The 20266-nt window shown below is 41.3% G+C and overlaps 1 protein-coding gene across 4 annotated transcripts in view; it reads right to left on the bottom strand.

Moving 5' to 3' along the window:
* TEDC1 (tubulin epsilon and delta complex 1) overlaps positions 1-20266 on the bottom strand; it is a 73751-nt gene that overhangs the window by 14257 nt on the left and 39228 nt on the right. For 3 of the 4 annotated variants that reach the window (XM_055815353.1, XM_055815354.1, XM_055815355.1), the window contains 2 exons: positions 10717-10803; positions 7567-7779 (listed from right to left, as the gene is read on the bottom strand). In XM_055815353.1, coding sequence (XP_055671328.1) covers positions 7567-7779; positions 10717-10803 — 300 coding nt within the window. The remainder of the gene's footprint in view (positions 1-7566; positions 7780-10716; positions 10804-20266) is intronic. The other variant, XM_055815356.1, reaches the window with a different exon arrangement.

Here is a 20266-nt window from a genome sequence, read left to right as displayed (position 1 = left end):
CCTTGGTCAGTATCCAACATCTTGGCAAATAATGTGAGTAAAATATTAAAACGAGTTATTGATTATACTTGAACTGATCCTGTCACCTGAGCAAACATTCTGTATCTCGACAAAGGAAGGGAAAACCGCATCTTTTGGAAAGCAAGAAAAACTTTCACCCACGCTTACTTCAAATCCCAGAGTTCTGCATACAAAACAGGAGACGGCACGCAAGTTTTTAATGTTTCTCTCTTCCCTAAGGAGCCTGGAGTCTTTTAGAATACATAAGCCCCACAAAAAATGTCAGGCTAGGTAATTTATTTTCAGTTACAGTTTTTGTGTGTTTGAAATCAGTTTGCTGATGTAGCAACTGGTACACAGAGTCTCTCCATCTCTCACACAGTTCAGCACTCATTCAGCAATCTCACAGCAAGTTGCATCTGCAAATGCAGAATAAATACTTATCTTTTTCATCTCCCTGTACGCTGCAAGCTTAACTGACTATTCAAGTCTGACCAACCTGCACAGAGTTCTCAGAAGCAAGATTCTCTCAAAAGTCTCCCGGCTCTGCTTACCTGCAGTAACTTTCCACATGCATGCCAGTTTTAAACCAGAGTAACTAGGGGCTTCAGGTCTAACACAAATGCAAGATCCTGCTGTTCAGAGAACCAATGCATGAAGGTGGTTTCTTTCCTCCTTCCAGCACAAGAGAGAGCACACTGCCCTCCAGGAACAATCACTTGCATCTCCACAAGCACTTACCAAAAGTAAGCAGCCTCAGATCTCCTGCTAGGGATATTGACGAGTGACAAAAACCAATGTAAGAAAATACAGGGGCAAAAAGCGAAAAGAAGCATTAGGATCTTACTTCCTACTGTTTACAGCAGATGCATGCTTTCCAATAACCTAAATCTGCTAATACCATGGCAATTCCATCAGCAACAAATTTAATCCTACATTTAACTAAATAAGAACTACACATAAAAGGCACTAGCCTTGTCTGTCCTTGCCATCCTTGTGCCCATGTCCTCCACTGCTCCTTTTGATGGATGTTTCTGTTGATCTCTCTGGGTCTGCGCCCCTTACCCCAGGCATCCGGGTCCAGCCAACCCAGCCAACCATGCATTTCCAAAAGCTACTTCTCTGGCCTTGCTAGTTCTTCAATTTCTTTTTGCATGAAAAGCTCTACTGACAGCTGCTCAGTGCTCCAGATGGAGGTTTGCAAACACAAAGTGGAACACAGACACACTCTGGGACTGGGGAAGGGGCAGCGGAAGGGAACGTGCTGACTGAGGAAATAGATCAGCACAGAACTGTTCCCTACCACTCCTCCGCTTCCTGCACCCCAGACAGCCTGGATAATTAACTACTCGCTACACTAACATCTTCATATTAGCAGAAAGCCCAAAGAACTAGAATGAACAGCAGAAATAGCAAAAATGCAACGTGAACAGTCTGCTTAAAAAAGTGAGCTACCGACAAGCCTTCAGAGAGTTCTTCGGTGAGAGCTCAGCTGTCCCTTTGCCACAATTCCTGGGTTTAAGGCAGCAGAAACACAACCCAGCCCTGCACCGGTGCAGGGAGGAACACAGCACACCAGGAGCCAGTCCAGCCCCCACCAGTGCTCCTCAGCATTCACACAGTGCAGAAAACAATGAGCCTTATTTCCCTCACCCACATGCATACACTGCACCAAGTTTTTATTTTCATGCAGGTTAGTCACATAGCATGGCCACCAAGCACTAGCAGTGGCTACTAGGGTACCCACAGCTCCTCCTGCTCCCCTCCAGTTCCTTATGAGGCATATAGAAAAAAACTGTGGAAGTGTACTTGTTTGGGTAGATAAAATTCAACTCAACCTCAGTAAGAAAAACAAAAAAAAAAAAACAACCCAAACCAGAAGGATGTAGGACTATGTTTCAGCATCAGCCTCTGGAGCTGCTTCCCTACTTCAAATAGTAAAGCCTTACACCAAAGTGCATCAAAAACGATTCAGTCTTTTATAAATGTAAGATCCTTACCATAAAAAAAAATAATCCCCTTTTATTAGACTCTACAAGGTTTCCAGCAGTGTGCTGTGATGAGCTGGTAGTAGCAAAAAGTCTGAGTGAAGCACAGGACTCTTGGGATGGAATGAAAGCCTCTCTACATTTCAGTCCCCACCATCCACACTTGATGGGGTGTCCCAGACCATTCCTGCCACCACCACTGACCACCTCTGCACCTACCCTCTCCCTAACAAGAGAAAACAAAACATCCTTGTCCCATACAGCCCCTTCCCAACACCTTAGAATTCCAAAGGGCATTTATTTTGAAACGGGCAACCTTGCATCCCCTCAGCCCTACCAAGGACTCAGGTGCAATGGTTTGGGAAGGTTAGACGTTACTGAACAGAAGGGGAGGTGACTGATCAGGAGAAAAACACAGAAATAAAGACAAAATGCAGGTTTCAGCATGCTCTTCCACCGTCATTAAATTAGTCTGATACTGGCCAGGGATTACAACCTCTTGAAGTGTCGGCTCTGGGTACTCCAGGCATAACATGAGCCAAGCACGCAAGCACAGCCACCACTATTTCTAGAGAGGACTGTGGTGTGGAAAGCGCATATTTAAGCTCAGATTAATGGCTCTAAACCTTTCTGGGCCATGCTTAACAGGGGCATGCATGAGCAAACTCCATCCCATCATACTGCCATCTCAGAGGCATCTGGCTTGCTTTCAAATGCTAGTCAACACAGAGGATCACAAAATACAATACCCCAAATTTAACAAAAGCCCAGTATGGTGTGAGCATTTATGTGATGAAAACTGAAGTGATCACCATTTGAAGTCAAATACTCTGCATTCCAGCTTGTGGATGCCAAATGTTTAAACAGACTGAAATCAAATCCCCCTTTCAAATAGAGAGGTAAATAACAGGGAATATTCAGAAAGGAAAAAAGCAAACAAGCAAACAAGTTCTCTTCTGGAATTAGGAGATTTCATCTTTTACAGTTAAGTTTGTTTCTAAGAGGAGAAACATTTTTAAAGCTTAACTATTTCACTCAACTTTTTGATCATTTACAAATCCCCGAAGTGTCAAAGAAATGGTAATTATTTGCCCAGTACTGCATGGAAAAGAACAAAGCTAACAATAAGAAAGCCACATATTCAGATCACACCTCTGTCATATGCCTTTTCTCCTCCAAGATACTGAACACATTGCTGCCTAGAGATGGATATCAGTTAAAATGTCGCATTAATCAGGGTTTCACAAATCACCCAAATCCCATGGCAACATTCAGATGTCTTCTAGTGAATGTCCCTGAAAGCGGAAATGGTTTCAGGGTCATTCTAAGCACATAACCAAAGAAAGAGGCAGGCAGAAACAAACAAAAAAAAAATAAGGAAAGAAAGAAAGAAGCAAAAGAAAAGGAGCAAAATAAGTTGCTGAATTTTAAAAAACTTTGATAATTTTAACTACTAGAATCACAGTGTGCAAATGATCAAGCTTGCAACAAATAGACACATAAACTCTAACCCCACATCCTGAATAACAAGCAGCTGTGTACAGTGGTACAAACCAGGCACTGTGGCACAGCAATGACTGTAACACACCTGAAATATTTCTATCCAAAATAAATCAATCCATCGCAGGCTTGCATAAGTGAGAGACTTCAACAGATTTTCAAGCCCAAGCCACAGTCTTAGACCACAACCAACTCTTCTTCAGCCATCCCTGACAGATGTTTGCATGATCTGTTTTATGCAGGGTCTGCACACACAAAAAAAAGTATGATTTTTTTCCTTAGTATCTAATTTAAATGTCTGTGTTGCAGTTTACATCCAGTCTTGTCCCATTCATTGAGGACATGGGGAAAAAAATAAAAATCTTTCCCCCAGAGAAAACTTCTTCATATCCAAAGAACCATATACCTCACCTCAGTCTTTCCATTTTTAACATAAAGACGTTATGTTCCAGACTTATGATGACTTTCGTTTTTCTCTTCTGGACTCTCCCCAGTTTCTCTTCTGAATTATGATGCTCAAAACTGGATGTAAAGGAAGAGCAACTGTACCTTGTTATATCAAGGTTCACTCTAACCCAGCAGTATGTCTGACAGTCTTCAATAGCAAACAGCTAGGGAATAAGTTTAGGACCAGACAAACATGGAACAATACCTCACTAGAAGACACAACTTCCTGAACTCCAGTAGTTTGCAACTGAAGGACTTTCCTGACCAGAGAATACTTTCCGTATTTCTTGCTTAACAATGATTTCATTCTTCATTAATTTGCCCAGTAATTCCCTCAAGGTTCACCCATCATGAAAAGGAGCATCAGAAGCGTGATGCCCCTCTTCATTCTCTCCTCTTTTACCTAGGCAGGGGCTCCTTGTAGTAGATTTCCTCACAGAGAAACCCTTTCACAGCTTGGGTCACCATTGCTTCCCATCCCTGTGCCTTTTCAGCTCAACTTTTTTTTTTTTTTTTTTTTTTTTTTTTTAAAGTTATGCTGGGACCAGAACAGCACACAGCATTCCAGGAACAGATGGGAATATTTTGTTTTGCTTTCTTCTGCTTTCCTAACAATTCTTAGGATTCAGTTCACTGTTTCTGACCACTGACATTTCCACAGAACCACTGTTATAACCCCAAGAGCTCATTCACATGCTATAACAGTCATACCAAACATGTAAAATTATGATTCTCCCTTCAGATGCATTTTGCCAGATTTATCTCCACGCAATATTATCTGACATTCTACCACTTCACTACTCAGTACAAAGACCCTCAACAATCTTTTGCTGTTGTCCTTCACGTGCTCTCAGGCATTTAGTCTCATCTTAAAACTTGGGCATCTTGCTATGCACCTCCTTTCCCAGAGCAGTTACACACATGCTGTGCAGCACAGGCCCCCAAGGCTCCAGGGGTGACCACCTCCCCAAACCAACGACAGCCACTGCCTCTCCGCTTCCTGCTCTGCTGTGTGCTTGAGGGTAAGAGAAAGACAGACAGGTGGGCAGTTTATCTTTGTGGAGAATTTTTAGGGACTTTATCAAACACCATTTATAAATGCAATTAAATAACGTCAATCCAACCTCCCTTGCCCACACACTCACCAGTCCCTTCAAAAAGCTCCAACCGATTTTATATTCATGATTCCTCTCTGCAAAACTCGTACTGTCTCTTCCCCAATATATCGCATTTCATCACGTGCCCTCCATTCTGTTCTTCAGAACAGTTTCTACTCGGTTGCCTGGCACAAACATCAGGCCTACTGGTAACAACAGACATAATTACTCTGTGGATTATCACATTTGTTGTGAAGTACAAGGTAGTAGGCACAAGAGCTGTAATAAACTGTACTGTCCCTCAGCCGGGCACAATTGTGAGAGCCAAGATAATTTCCAGATGTCTCAGTATCACAAGAGTTAGAGATAATGACCACTTTAGCTACTGCTGGATCTTTTCTCTTTGTTTGACTAAAAAAAATATATAGAAGGAAAGATTTGATAAGCTTATTTCTCCAGGGGAAAGACAGAAGGGGGCAGAAACATACAATTGATAGAGGAGCCTGCATTCAGCAAGCATCCTGACTGGGGAGAAAAGACGGACTGCAGGCAGAAAGCATCACATAAGCAGCAACACTGCTCAAAGCAAAGGCTGATATAAAGAGGATTGATGGAGAGTCATCTGACCCCCAGCATTCCAAAAGCTGTCATGTAGCGTTACAAAACAATTCTGTTCCAGGGCACATAGAAGAGGAGGCACTTGTGATAAACCGTCCTTTTAAGAGCACACTTAAGATGCACTGCATTTGTTACCCACAGTCATAAACTCGCATGACATTCAGTGAATCTCAGAACACTGGAATTTGACTGACCATCATTCAAATCCAATCACAGCATCTATTTCAAAGTACAATGAAGAATTCATCAGTTAATATTTTTGGACTTCATGTCCAAATTTAAGCATAAAACAACCTTCAGTGTGATTGTTATATAATATTTAACAGCATATATGTTGATACATATAAGAGGAGTCAGAGTATATCTTGCTTTGGAAATCATGCATTGGAAATTTTATTTTTATAATTCAATGTCTGATTTGTCCTGCAACAGTCATGCCCATTTTGCCATAAAAGCGACCAAATCTGATGATGCTAGAGACCTGCCTAGTCCAGCACCCCACCACTGACAGTGACCGACAACAAGTGCCCAGAGAAGACTGTGTAAGACGAAAGCAAACACACAGAGGTACTTCCTCGGAATATTCCCCCAACCTGCAATGATTTGTACTCGTGCAGTTACTTAAGTTTGTAATTTGTATCTGTATATTTGATAATCTTTGCTGGATTTCATCTTCCAAGAATGTGTCCAACAGATTTCAAATCCATGTACACTGGTTATATCCACAGTGTCCTGTCGGAAGAAGTTCTGTACCCTGTGTGAAGCAGCACGGCAGCTCCTTGTGCCTGTCCCTATCCAACTGATCCCAATTAGTTTCTTATCCTTACAGTGGAAGAGAACAATTAGCTCTCACACACTTTTCCCATGCCAGATCCTTTTGAACTCTTGGGCAAAGAGCTGATCTGACTTGTCAGATCTCTTGATCTGACAACCTGCCACTTTTCATTTTGTCAAATGATCTATAATCCTATCTAAAATAACCCAACAAACCAAAAGAAACAAAAAAACAAATCAAAAAATGCCTCTCCTTAGTTAATACAGGCGTAAAATTGCAATACAGCATTTTTGTTACTGCTTTACCTGCCCCACCTGTTCCTTTCACTTTTTCTGCATCCACAGGTTTCATAGATTCCCTGGTACCCTTCTTTTTTCTTGATGCCTGAAAAAATCACTAGCTTCCATGCCTTCATCTTCATCGTATTTTCTTTTGGCAGTATGTTAATATTCACATTCACCTTTTACATCTACATCAACAGCTCCTCTATTTATGCCCCAACCGCCCCCTCTGGGTGCTTCCCAGTGTCTCCCCATGCCTATGCCAGTGAACACCATGTACGCTTCCTTCGTATCACCTGTTTTCCTCTGCAGCCAGCCTCCCACAGCCAGTCTGTTCTTCCACCAGATCTTCTGCTTAGTCCCTTCTCTCACTTCACAAGCTTGAAATCCTTCTTTTTCCTCCCCCCATCAGACATTTCAAAGACTACTAACTCAGTGAAAGATGACAAGCTCTGGCCTCTCCCACCCTCCCATCCCTGCAAATATCTATCTATATTTTTCTCACTATAACCATTACTGATGCTTTCAACCTGCTGCCTCTGTCCCCTCCGGGGGCTGCCATGATTTCCTTTTTCTCTCCTCTCCTCCCCTATCCTTTGATGACTTCCCTTCCAAAAGAACACTTACTTTGTTTCAGCATGCTGCCTCTCTGGGAGAGATGCCTACTTTGTGTTTGAAAGAGTACCTGGGATGCTGTGGGCATAAACAGACAAGTAACTGCAGATCTGTCATCAAGATTTCAGCAAGGTTGACACAGCAGCAACAGGGAAGCTGCCCTAGGATGGGCCATAGTGATAACACTAAAAAATACAGGAACTTAAAAGTCAGTAATGATCCAAGAATGCCACCCAAAGCCTTACCTTCTCACACCATGCAGCCTTTCGACGAGTTACAAGTTTATGCAGTTGGTCACGGAAAGTCATTAGATCTCTGGATAATCTGTCAATTTGCCCAGTCAGACTGTCAGCCCAGGGACAGCACAAGGTCGCCTTTGGCAGCCTGCTTTTCTCTACATGAGCATCCCGGGACTCACACTTATTTCCCTCTTCAGCCATACTATCTAACACAGTTTCCTAAAGGAAAACAACAATGGAAGTTACTTTTCAGCAGAAGCTAAAGTGCTTCCCCCCCCACACACACATCTTCCTGGTAGTTCATAACTAGGAATTCACTGCTGCCATATCTCAGTGTACAGTTGCTCTACAATTTCAGTTATTTTAAGATATAACCCCCTCAGTTCACTAACATATTTCTAAGTTAACAGAAAACTTATGCTGCTAACCTAGCTTATTTTAGAAAGGACTGCATACTGTCAGCTACTCTCCACTGCACTAAAGGATAATAAAGTAGCACTCACGGTACAGAGATCATCAGTACTGCAGAAGCTCCAGATATGCCCTTTCCCCTCAAACTCTGAGGCTGAATGCACTTCTATGATCTTTTGCAACAAAGTGATGTCCAGGAAGGAGGCACATGCTTGCATTGTTCAGAAGAGCCTTATGTGCTACATAGCACAGTAAGCTGCAACACCCACAGGCTCTCCCGTGTCCATCCTCTACAAGTTGAGGAACCCTAAGAGATCTCTGCGCCAGGCTGGTCAGGAGCTCTGTCAGCTCTCTTTGACCATGGCCACCTAGCTGGGTCTATAATTAATTCTGCAACTACCTTCAGAGATAGCAACAATTATCCAAAATACTAAAAAAAAATGCCAAATAACTTTGGGGTCCTTGAAACGCATGTACCTATAAACCATGGTGCACAGATTATGTAGAAACACAGTTTTCAAGCCAGGGTAGCAGAGCATAATTAAAGGACCCAGGCTTCCTCGCTCAAAGAATATTAAATATTTATTTCCATATTCTTATCAAGGCGACATTAAATAGGAGAGGTCATAATCTCTTTTAAGGACATAATTTGCATTCAGTATTATCTTTAGAAATTGGAGAAGTAATGTGAAAACAGTATGAGGGAATTCAGCAGTTGAGCAGCATGGTCTACACACAGGCAAGAAAAAACCAGATGCGTAATTACTGGCTCAGCAGCAACACTGCTGGAAGAGACGTCAGAAAACCAGAAGTCACCAACGTCACACTGTTAAAGTCAAGTACCATTTTAGAAAGTATAAATACAAATCTCTGTGATAGAAGAGTGCTGACTGTAGCACTGACATACAGGTGAGGCACCTGAAGTCAAACACAGACACATGGGAGAGAAAGTCCCATACGAGAGCAGCAGCAACCAGCAGAAGCTTGAATGAATGGCCTACAAGGAGACAGAGAGGACCAGCTTTGTTTAGGCTAGAAACACAGACTGGGAAGGCAGTGACATGCTAACAACCTTCACTTCTATAAAGATCATTATAAAGAGGATAGGAATGCCCCCCTCTTTCTCTCTCTTCTCTGCAGGTAGGTTAAAAACTCTGGCTTGATTCACAGCAAGAGATTTTTAGGCTTATACAATACACAGCTTTGTAAAACAGCAAAAGACACCCTTACAAAACCTCCTTCTCAGCAAGCATCAGCATTGCAAATTGGCACAAAACAGCGCGGAGGCCAGCAGCTCATGCTGACCAAAAGCCCAGCTCATGACAATGCAGACATTTTTCTGGGCACCAACCGCCTAACAAACTGCATGGAAATAAAACAAAGCTGTTTTGGGAAGTTTTGTTTGTTTGTGGGGTTTTAGGGTTTTGCTCTGGTTTTATTTGAAATTCATTAAATGACAGAATTTTAAAGTAACATTACTGGAGTCACTCCAGTTGCTGTAGTTACGTCATGCTCTATCATGTTCCTGCCCATAACCATCAGGAAGACCCAGCAGCAGCTATGCAAGAATCAACCCGATCCATCAGATCAGCAATGCAAAGCATAGGCTAAAGGGAAAAAGAAAACTATTGTACCTCAAAGCACATCTCATTCCCATACATCTTACAGAATCCGGGAACAACCACCATCAGCAGCAAAACAAAAGAAAGGCAAATTTGCCATCCAGCCTACTGAACGATTTAAAAAGATGTGCTCCTCAGTTTTTTTGCAAGTATTTCTTTAGGACTTAACTCCAGGAAGCACACTAATACTTACAACAGTCCCCACACTGTTCAACACGTCAGAGGGAAATGGTGGTGGATACCCTGAAATGCCGTAACACTTGCATTTACATTTTGCCTGTTTGGAGCCAGGTTTATGCTCGTGTTGATGTTTTCCGAATAACCAGAAGATGATAGACATGAAGAGCAAAACCCACTATAAAATTAGTGACAATCTGAATGGCTTTGCATTGGAAGCACTCTTCAAGACAGGTAATTTTACTCCTTTGCCTTGCTTTTAGTGCAGAACAAGGCATATGGATAATTAACAGTCAGCTCACTGATTCTCAAAATTTCGTAAACTCATATGGCTAATGTGGTGCTCTAAAAAATTATTTTCAGCAACGGTGAACGGGCAAAAGTTGTAGAGAGAAGTGAGATGGATGGTACCGTTTACACTCACTTGAGAAATCGTAAGATGCACAGAGAAAGACTTATTGATTTTCTTATGATCATTCAACACAGTTCAAGGGGAAATTGGCAATTTCAACACACTATTTGATTGGGAAAAATGAAGATGTTTTCAGTATCAGCTGCTCACAAATTTAGTTGTTCTCAAGTCTGCAATAAAGCTTAGAGGCCCTATTCTGAAAAGCCATTTAATTTTAAGAAAACGTACAATTGCTATGTTTAAAAAACATTTAAGAGATGAAGATCAGACATTTTCATTTGTGTTAACTATATGAAATTCTGCCACTCTGCGCTGCAATTCCTCAGCTTAGCTGGGTGAGCCTGACTGAAGAAAACAGAGAGATGAAGAACTAAGAAAACATTCCTTACTTTACTAAAGGCTTTTTTCCTTTTTCTCGGGTGCTGTTAAACAGCTGGTTTGCAGCATTTACTTTTGTGGGAAGGGGCCTTTGGAAGTGATCAGCTATGTTAGAGTCAAAAAGCTGCACCCTTCAAAATCAGTTTGATGCATTACCATCCACTGCCAATACACTGGTTCCAGTCGCTTCCACTCCAGAAAGGCTTCTAGTTGCATGGTTTCAGACTCCAGAAGCTGTAAGAGCTAGAGGAAAGGAGACAAAGGAAAGAAAATCAGGTAACATTGCTCACCTGTGACCTAAATGAAAACGTGTTTGGTCTGAAGTATAAAAAGAACGTCAGTGGTACACAGGGTAACACAGGGTTACTTTACAAGAATACTGTAAAAGCAGCTGTGGAAGTGTGATGTGAAACACCTTCCCCAGGATCACCAACTTACTCCTCACCTCACATGTACAAAGACCATCAGCTTTTATATACATAAATGAGTTTCCATACTGTTTTGAGGAATCAAAGAGCCATAATTCTGATATATTAAGGCCTAGATGCATGACCACCTTCAAATCTTCTATGCTTCTTGACTACAACAATAAGCTATGTTTCTCCAAGAGTATTTTTTTCCATCTATACATTCACTCATATTTATCAAGGCTGTAAGGTCTAAACACCTTCTCTTCCAGGTCATCGACAGCCTTCTCTCAGGTAAAACTTACACAGTTGGGCTTTGACTGGGTCTCCTCATATTCAACAGTAATGACCCCAACTGCGATATACAGGTACCTCTACTACTCCAACATATCTCCTTCTCATGCTGCTCCCACACCTGTAAAAACTCAGAACTCCAGTATCTCCAGTCCTCTCTACCTCCTCCCCCAAAACCTTTCATCCCTTCTTCAGATCACTCAAACTGAGATGATCTCTGATGCTCCAAAACAGCACGGAAGTCGTCCCTCTAAGAAGTGTTATATATTTTATAAATTGTCTGATCTGCTGCATGAGGAATCCCTCCCTCTGAGAGCACATGAAGGATAAAGGTTATGTTCTAGCTAAAGGAATTGTAAATTTTTCATGAATATATACGTAACATATATGCACACATGTATAACATATATGCACACATGTATATGGAGAAAGAGACGTTCCAAGACTAAATATTTATAAATCAGTAAAACAAAAGTTCTTGGAAAGAATGATAGATGAGCAAACTAGGTATAAATCAGAGCTTACCAGCTTTAACAATTTCAGTACTGGCCATGTACTGCCATAATGAACAATTTTAACACCAACTGATGCCAAAGGCAACTTTTTAAGATGACACACAAATAGTGTATGATCTCAAAGAGAATGAGAAGGACCAGATCAGTACCAGTTAAACCCACCTTATACAGAAAAATATCTTCTGCTAACTTTGTTGGGTTTAGTTACTTACTACATAAAATATAATTTAAGTAACTGTGAAGCATGAGTTGACTTTGCAATTTTATTCTACAGATATAACTTGAAGATAAAGAAATCAAATAAAGGAAGGCATTTTGCAAGAGTAACTGCTGGAAATTATAAGCAGTTTGCTCTAAAACACTGCTGGATCCAAAATACAATTATTACACGTTTGTTCGCACAACTGACATTTGGCATTATGCTTAATGACTCTGCTAGTTTCAAGCTCAGCTGGTATATATAAAAGGTGGAAGAATGGGTTTGTCTCCTTTTTTCTTCTCTTCTTTTTTTCATAGGTATATCTACAGCACAAACTGCTTACGTTATGAGATCTGGTGCTGCCAATAAAACCCAGCCAAGAAGTTGATTAAATATTCAGGCAACAGTGAAGTTACTTGATTTTAAAGTAGCTTTGTAATGTGGTCATGAGGTGTGTGTGATTGCAGTATGAACATGTCTTGTGACATCTAAAGAGAGATGAAGGTTGAAATGGGGAGCTTTTCATTCTAAGCCTAAAAAAAAAAATCTTAGTAAAAACCATAGTCACCATCTTTACTTTTAGTCTCACTAGAGGAGCTCCCAAACGTTAAAAGCGCCATATGCCACTTGCTTTCACACCACAACTGAAAGGATATGGTTCTGAAACTTCACAAACCTGTAAATAATCTGCTGGAGTTAACTGACCTTAACAGCAATCAAAGTTTTCTGAGCAGTCTCCTAACCTCGAGCCTTCCAGGGTCTTTGGTATTTTAGGGGTTTTTTTGTTGCCTTTTTTTTTAAAAAAAAAAAGCCTGCTCCATTAGTTATACAAAACATGAGCAGCTCAGTTGAAAGCATTCATCTGACTCACGTACTTATCGCATCCTCACCTTTTACTAAAGCATTACCACGCTTGGAAATACCCACAACTGTGTGCTAGATTGTTTCCGTCATATATCAGCAATAGGCTGACTACACTGCTCATCCTAGGAGGACAGTTTTCAACTTCGCTGGAATGCGCGGTGACAGCCTTAGGCAGCCTGCAATAGCCAACATTGGAGTTTCTGCCCTGAGGGACTCTTAAGACACTGCTCCTGGACACCAACATTCTCTGCCATCCAATATATGGACCTTGCAAGACTCTTGATGTTATTGCAGCATGGAGAATAAAGCAGAACACAATAAAAACTAATGTACTACAAATATCCTTGAGATACCTTAGCAAAAACCATAAAAGCAAATAAACGTTCAAGGCAAGGACGGGACAAGAGATTGCATGTCTGCATGCCATGAATTTGGTCACAAGGACAGTCTCCATATGACCCAGGGGTGACAGGCTTTCACTCAGGCATACCTGTACTTAGCGAATGAACAGCTATTTGTATCAGCCAGCCTCCTTCTCCCAACCTCATCTTTTACTCAAGCTTCTCACAAGCATCTATTGTTCTTTAACCAAAATACACATTTTGTGACTTGGAGGTCGATGGTGTACACCTTCTCAGGTCACTCATTGCAGTCACACCTCAGCTGGTACTACAGCTGTAACTGCAATTGTGGAAACCAAAGCCCAAATTGTACCTCTGCATTTTCCCCAAATACAGTACCTTTTCTAACTTACTAATAACAACAGTTCACACAGAGATCCCTTTATATGTGATGAGCAGTACCACTTCCACTGATACATAAACCTCTCAAAATGCAAAAGAAATTCACAAGTTGCAACTAAAGCTGCCTGCTCATTTTCAGTGACCCAAGGACCCAGATGTTGCCATGCCTTTGAAGTTTAAAGACTAACATCTGCAGAAGAGCATAAATTTTGTCTGATGAACAAAGTGAAGCAGCAAGTCAAAAATGTGCCCCATGTGAATATCTAAGTGATACTTAGGGATAACGCATGAAAACTGTCTTTCCCTCCACACAAAATTAAAAAGGAAATCCATTTCCTTCATTCTTCTGGAGGAAGTTATTGCTCTAAATACTTAACACTGTGCAGAAAAGTAATGACAAATTCAAATTGCTAATCTCTGTGGAGAAGTAATCCCATAATGAATGCCGAGAGCAAACACTTTGCAGTAACAACTTCTGTAAACCGTTATGAAGAAACCATCACTGGTGCAAATGACTTGCAAGCAACAGCTTTGTTATAGTGGCTAAACTGTGCTTAACTGAGCTGTCTCAGAGTAGGATGCCAGGAAACCTCAGAGTGATGCAGAAGAATGCAAACTCTGTAAAGAATGTGCCTTGCTCCCTCTGACATGTGGCTGTGATCTCCAAAGCCAAACATCCTTCAAACACGGCTCACACACCTCAGGAAGCTCTTCTGGGAACTTCAGCTGCAAAAGTCCAAGGTGACATTATCATCTTCGTGGTTTTAGATAACCAAGAAGAGGCCAAAGTTGAGTCCTCTGTTATCCACAAATCTAACTTGCATCAAAATCATTATTTAAACATCTTTGTAATTACTTTTTCTGTTGAGATATTAATCTTTTTCATATTATTTACTAGCATATTGCTAAGTTCATTGATGCCTGTAGACTGTTACAGAAATCAATATTTAATAATTTGCAGCATAATGCATCCTTTTCATAGGCTCAGTTCCAGAGAGTTCACTGCAACAAGTATTTAAACTCTGGTGCCCACAGATCATAATTCAACTACCGCATCACTGGCAAAGTATTTTTAATCAAAAACTGCTCTGCCTAAATATTCAGAAAATCAGCCTATTGTCAAGACAAAAAATGGTCTTTCAGCAATTAATTATGTTTCTTGGCTCGGAGACAAAATACTGCCGATTCATCACCTATTCACATATGACTGTAGATAGAAAACTTGCACTGGACTCCAGATCACTGCAAATCTCACTCCAAATGCAAATATCTCTGAAGTACAACTAAACGCTTGAGACAGGGTTGGCTTAGTGTGAAAGCTTATATGACAAAACTATCAAGAGACTATTTCATATTTTTATTCAATCGGAAATTGCTTTATTCAACTTGAATTTTGGTAATATGAATACTAGTTATGAATATCTAACAATCACAGGAGAGAAATGGAGAAGTTCCTTCCAAAAAATGCAAAGAAAGGAGTAAACACTCATGAAAAAGTTACACAATGTACATTATCTGTACTAAACCATAACTGGGATTAAGGCTTTAGAGACCTAACCAAGCATCCGATGAAATAAATTACAACACAACCTCATCTCTGCTACCAGTACAAAAGTCCCTTACCAAAAAAACCCAAGCAAACCTTGATAACTGAGAGCCTTGCAGCAGGCAGGCTGCTAGGCAGATGACATTTGGTTTAAAAGAGCACATACTGCCAAAATTGCACTTTCATAGGACCAAGTTTTGAGACCCCTTCATCAAAAGACAGATAAAAATCTTGATATCATAAACATCTCAGGCTGGACAAACACACAATGGTGTAGGTGGACATACTCAGTGCTCCAAAATTCAGTTCCACACTGATTTCTTCCGAGGCAGAGCTGGCTATCCCCTGAAGGCTGAAGCAAAAATTGAGTCCTGAAAACTAGGAAGTCATGCTGGAGTTGTGTGAAGTACAAGCAGCTAAACAGCAAAACCCAACAGACCAATAAGCAGCTTCTAGCCACAAGGCAAAGAAAGATCTACTCATGTCATTTCTTCATTTCACTGCCTGTGAAATACTGCTGTGGGTTGAGACAGAGCAAGAGAAACACCACAGCTCAACCATCACAAAGTGGGTGGGGATCAGAAAGGCTCCTGGATGATGAAAGTGGATGAGAACTTCTCCCAGTACCAGCTACAAACCCCACAGCAACCTTGACCAAAACACCAGCAGAGATGGGGAATGTCCCTCTGTAGCTCCAGAAGCAGGTATTTCTGTGCCTGCTGAGCATCATCTCTTTCGGAATTGTAATGGTATTTTTCTTGTCATGCAGACTATAAGGGAAAACAGGACTTGGATCTTTTGCAGAAGGTAAAATACATAAAATACAAAACACAGCAGTTTTGGGTGGAGGAGAGCAATTCCAGATGCCTGGATGTGTGCAAAACCTTCAACTCCTGAAACAAAATATGTGAGTTTTCAACTCACTGACACCAGTTTGATACCACCATGGCTTGAACTTCCATTGAGCTATCTCAGTTTTACACTGCTGAGAACAGGGAATCAAACCACTAGTTAAAAACTTAAGTGACAAAGATCATCATTATAAAACTTAATTGCTATTTGTGGAGGGATTTAGAAAACAGCTGTTTAAAATGAAACTGAAAGAAAACAGAATGTAAAGCAAACAAAGTGAGGCATTTGGCATGTAAAAATTGTACCACAGCTTTCACATTGATAGGCAATGAACTGGGATGCACTAACAACGACATTCATTTGCAGACGAACAGGTCAATGAATGGACCACTTTGAATTTTTCCCTGTGGAAATGGCACATGTTAGAACAGGGAAAAAAGATCAGGAAGATGACTACTGAAGTGTGAGTTTTATACTCTAACAGCCAAGATCAAGACATATAAGAACAGAGAAGGTACATGTTTTCTTCCCAAAAGGTACCACTGATTTTGGGTGCCTAACTTGGCATACCTGAAGAGCCAAATTTTCAGACAGTACTAAGTACCTTTTGCTGAATATATGCTCAGTTAAAGCACATGCAGTAAGCACCAAAAATCACAATTTACTTTAGACATATCTCTCCTGCCAGACGATTTCAAAAGAAAGCACCAAATTGTATCACAGTACTGCCCAACAGCTGTTCATATTGTACTGCCAACCAGAACCCTCATGTAGCTGATGTCAAAAAAGACCATTATTCATCTGCTTTTATTCAGACTGTTTCTGTACACAGAATAAAGCATTATCCATACTCAGGTTTGGGGTTCCCCCCCCCATATACTTGCCCATTTTCCTATATTTTTAACAGACCACAAAAACGCACGCAGGTCAACATGAACAAGCAATTTCTAATTTGTGTGTGTGTTAGGACTACTGACTTCAGCAGGGGAACTAACCCTTTAGGTTTTACCCTCTCCCCTTTATCATTCCATCCATCCTTCCCACCAGCTTGTTATATCCACTTACTGTGTCCTTCCTTGACATCTTTATCCTGCATTTGGCAGTGAACAAACAAAAACACTACCCTTACACAAAAGCAAAGGAATGCTTTTTTTTTTAAAAAAAAAAAAATTCAGCCTATATCGCAAACACTTACTAAGCCAAGGGCTTGGCTTTTTATTTTTTCCTCCCCTTGAACTTTAGTACTTTCCCTTCAAAATAAAGGGCTATGTTGCACAAGCTGTGCACAAGTGATGCCTTAAACTCCTGTGGGGAATTCCGTATTCTCAACTGCATACACCACAGGCTGCCAGTCCCAAAGGCCACGTAGAGGCTCCCCGGCCTCCTTCTCCTGCTCCCTGCGAGAAGAGGGACCCAGAGGCACAAGGGAGGTGCCTTCCTGATGCAGACCTTCCAACAGGTGCCTGCCAGTTCAGGTCCCTGCCACCTTCTTTGCCTACTGGCCCGTAAGGACCAGGTGGTCCCTAACCTAGGACTGGATGAACAGTGACATCCAGGGCTTCCCCAGTTTCTGCTCATCAGGGACAGAGCTGCATGGCTTCACCTGCACTCCCAGGGTACCAGCAGATGTACGTCATGACTAGGACTGGCTTCTACAGCATCCACAGCAACGGAAACCCAACCTCTAAGCACTAACAAATATAAATGTTAAACAAAATTTAGCTCTCACCCAAAGACAGGAAAAACAAACACAAAGAAGGATAGCTTCCACCACTGCAGACAAACAGCACAGAGAATTATCACAAATGTTCATGTTAGTTAAAAAATGAATTTAAAAAGTCATTTGCTATGTGGATTAATCTTAGCTTGCCAACTTGATACAGTTCCTCCCAGCCTAGCTCTTCTTTGACAAGCCATCAAAGCCTATCATGCATGCAGGTATTTTAACACATTTAAAAAAAACACATTATTGACTAGAGAAACTACTAATTTGAAGTCTGCTACAGTCTCCCTTATGTCAATTCATTCCTCTTGCTAGTCTCTTAACACACTCCTTTAAATTAAGCGACAAACATTTAAAAAGAACCACAAATACTGAAACCACTTGCAAAGCATGAGTAACAGCTGATTTTATAACTCTATTTCCTTGGCTATTTAAAAAAACAAAAATACCTGCCAGGAGAGCTGAGTTAACATTATGGGCCAGTTGCACAGAAAGTTTAATTTTACAAGGCTATAAAAAAAGCTCTGCCAGTCTCCTCCCAATCTGAGCTGCATTCTCACCTCTAAAAAGCAGAGTTCATCTCAGTTCAGCTTTCCAGCAACAGTTCAGTTGTGACCAAAGCCATTGCAATATATGAATTTAACTAGTTTTCTTCTTTAATTAGCATGAGGCTAGAGAATGCAGTGGTCCCATTTTGCTTGACCTTCTAGACAGGTTAAGTGTCTTTTTGATGCAGTGGTGGATGCAGAACAACAGAGGTCCCAACGAGGGATCACAAGATCATCATAGCTCTGGGGCACTTCAGGATCAGCCTTCACCAGAAGCCATAATTTGGGGACAAGAGAAGAGTGACATGCCTGAAGTCCATTTTGTGTTAGAAGCTAATAACCGATAACTTTTAGATGAAAACAACAGTAAAGACTCCACAAGCAAAGATGCTCTGCACTCTCTAGTGGCTACTGTTGGCTTCAAGGCACAATTCAAGAAATTGGTTATGAGTTTTAAAGCCCCTCACCTTAAAGTTTTTTTCCTGAGATTTAATTTGTTCCTTCAGCACCCAATACCTCAGTTAAAATCCACTGGGCTGGACTGATGAGACCCTTTCAGAGTCCAACACCAAAGAATGGCAGCAAGTAAGCAACTCTCTCTTTGAAGCCTCCTACCAAGGAAAGTTAAGAGGCAGCATGACCAGGTTATTTTGATATGACTATGGAGACAAGACAGACTTCACACCACGCGTGCCCCTGCACATCAGCCTCAGCTGACAAATGTGAATTTCATTATTCAGCTTACAGACAACAGATATGAAGTTGGCACCACCTTTTCCGTAGCACCATATGGGACTACAGAGCCTGCCTGGCCTCCCTGTGCTGGCCCCAAAGCATCACCTGAGCTGGGGCAGCTTCCTCCCGCCGCTGGATTTCTTAGCACTTCCACCAAAAACAAAAATCCAATGCCAACTGATGACAAAGCACCTCAGACTTATCTCTCCAGCTTATTAATTCCAGCTGCATTGTCTCAGGTGAAATTATATTATAGTATATCACTGTCATTGTCACTGTCACAGCATTCAAATTATGTGAAGTACAGCATAAAACAAGCAAAAGCACAAGAGCAGCAGTGAAACTCAGTATCATCTTATCAGTTTTCCTGTCACTGGCAATCACAACCAAGTGTTCGTATCAGTCAATCCACATAATGCAGTTCCTACTTCAGTGCAGTATGCATCTACCATGGTTTAGATTTCTTCCTTTCTTAGGGTGTAGGAGACTAAGATGTTGCTGCTACATAGTCCAACAATTTACGGGGGTCCGTGATGAACCACTGCATCATTTTTCAAGGACCAAGAACTCTACATGCTTGGTCAATAAAATGTACAAAGTAATAACTCATCCGCAAAAAATGGTGATGGCACCTCTAGAACTGCAGCAATATTAACTCCTCTTTTTTTTTTATGGATAAATTTAGCTGAAGGTAATATTAGTGACAAATTGCAGCCTGGGGAAATTTTCAGATCAAGGTAATAATGCCATGAGGTAGAATGATTTGCTTTAGCATTGCTATATAATGCTGTCAGTTCTTCCAATGGGACACTAATTGCAGCCAGAGGCCACCTTGCTTAAAAAAATACCTGAAGAAATATTTTAGCACTAAAACTGTCTGGAGTAATAAAAAAATAAAGCATCCTTCCCAAGAAGGGGCACTGGGAAAGTAAAATTGGGTACAGAGTTCAACAACTAAATGATTCATGGCTGGGTGACAAGCTAGCGCTTGTCAGCTGAAGAAGCTGGTCTCATGCTAACACCGTCAGCTGCCCAGCAGACTCACAAGGATGGGAAGGGACCTCTGGAGGTCCCTAATCCAACCTCCTGCTGAAAGCAAGGTGCTCAGGGATCTGTCCAGCAAGTCCTGAACAACAACAACAGCGATGCCACCCCCTTCTCCAGATCTGTTTCCAGAGCTTGGCCACCCTTCATGGCCATTTTTTTCCCCTTATATTTGGCCAGAATTACTCACGTTCCAACTTGTGTCTGTTGCCCCTTCTCCTGTTGTAGTACACCTC

Source organism: Falco peregrinus, chromosome 10 (genome assembly GCF_023634155.1).
Source record: "Falco peregrinus isolate bFalPer1 chromosome 10, bFalPer1.pri, whole genome shotgun sequence".
NCBI classification, from domain to species: domain Eukaryota; kingdom Metazoa; phylum Chordata; class Aves; order Falconiformes; family Falconidae; genus Falco; species Falco peregrinus.
This window is presented reverse-complemented; position numbering and strand designations above follow the sequence as displayed.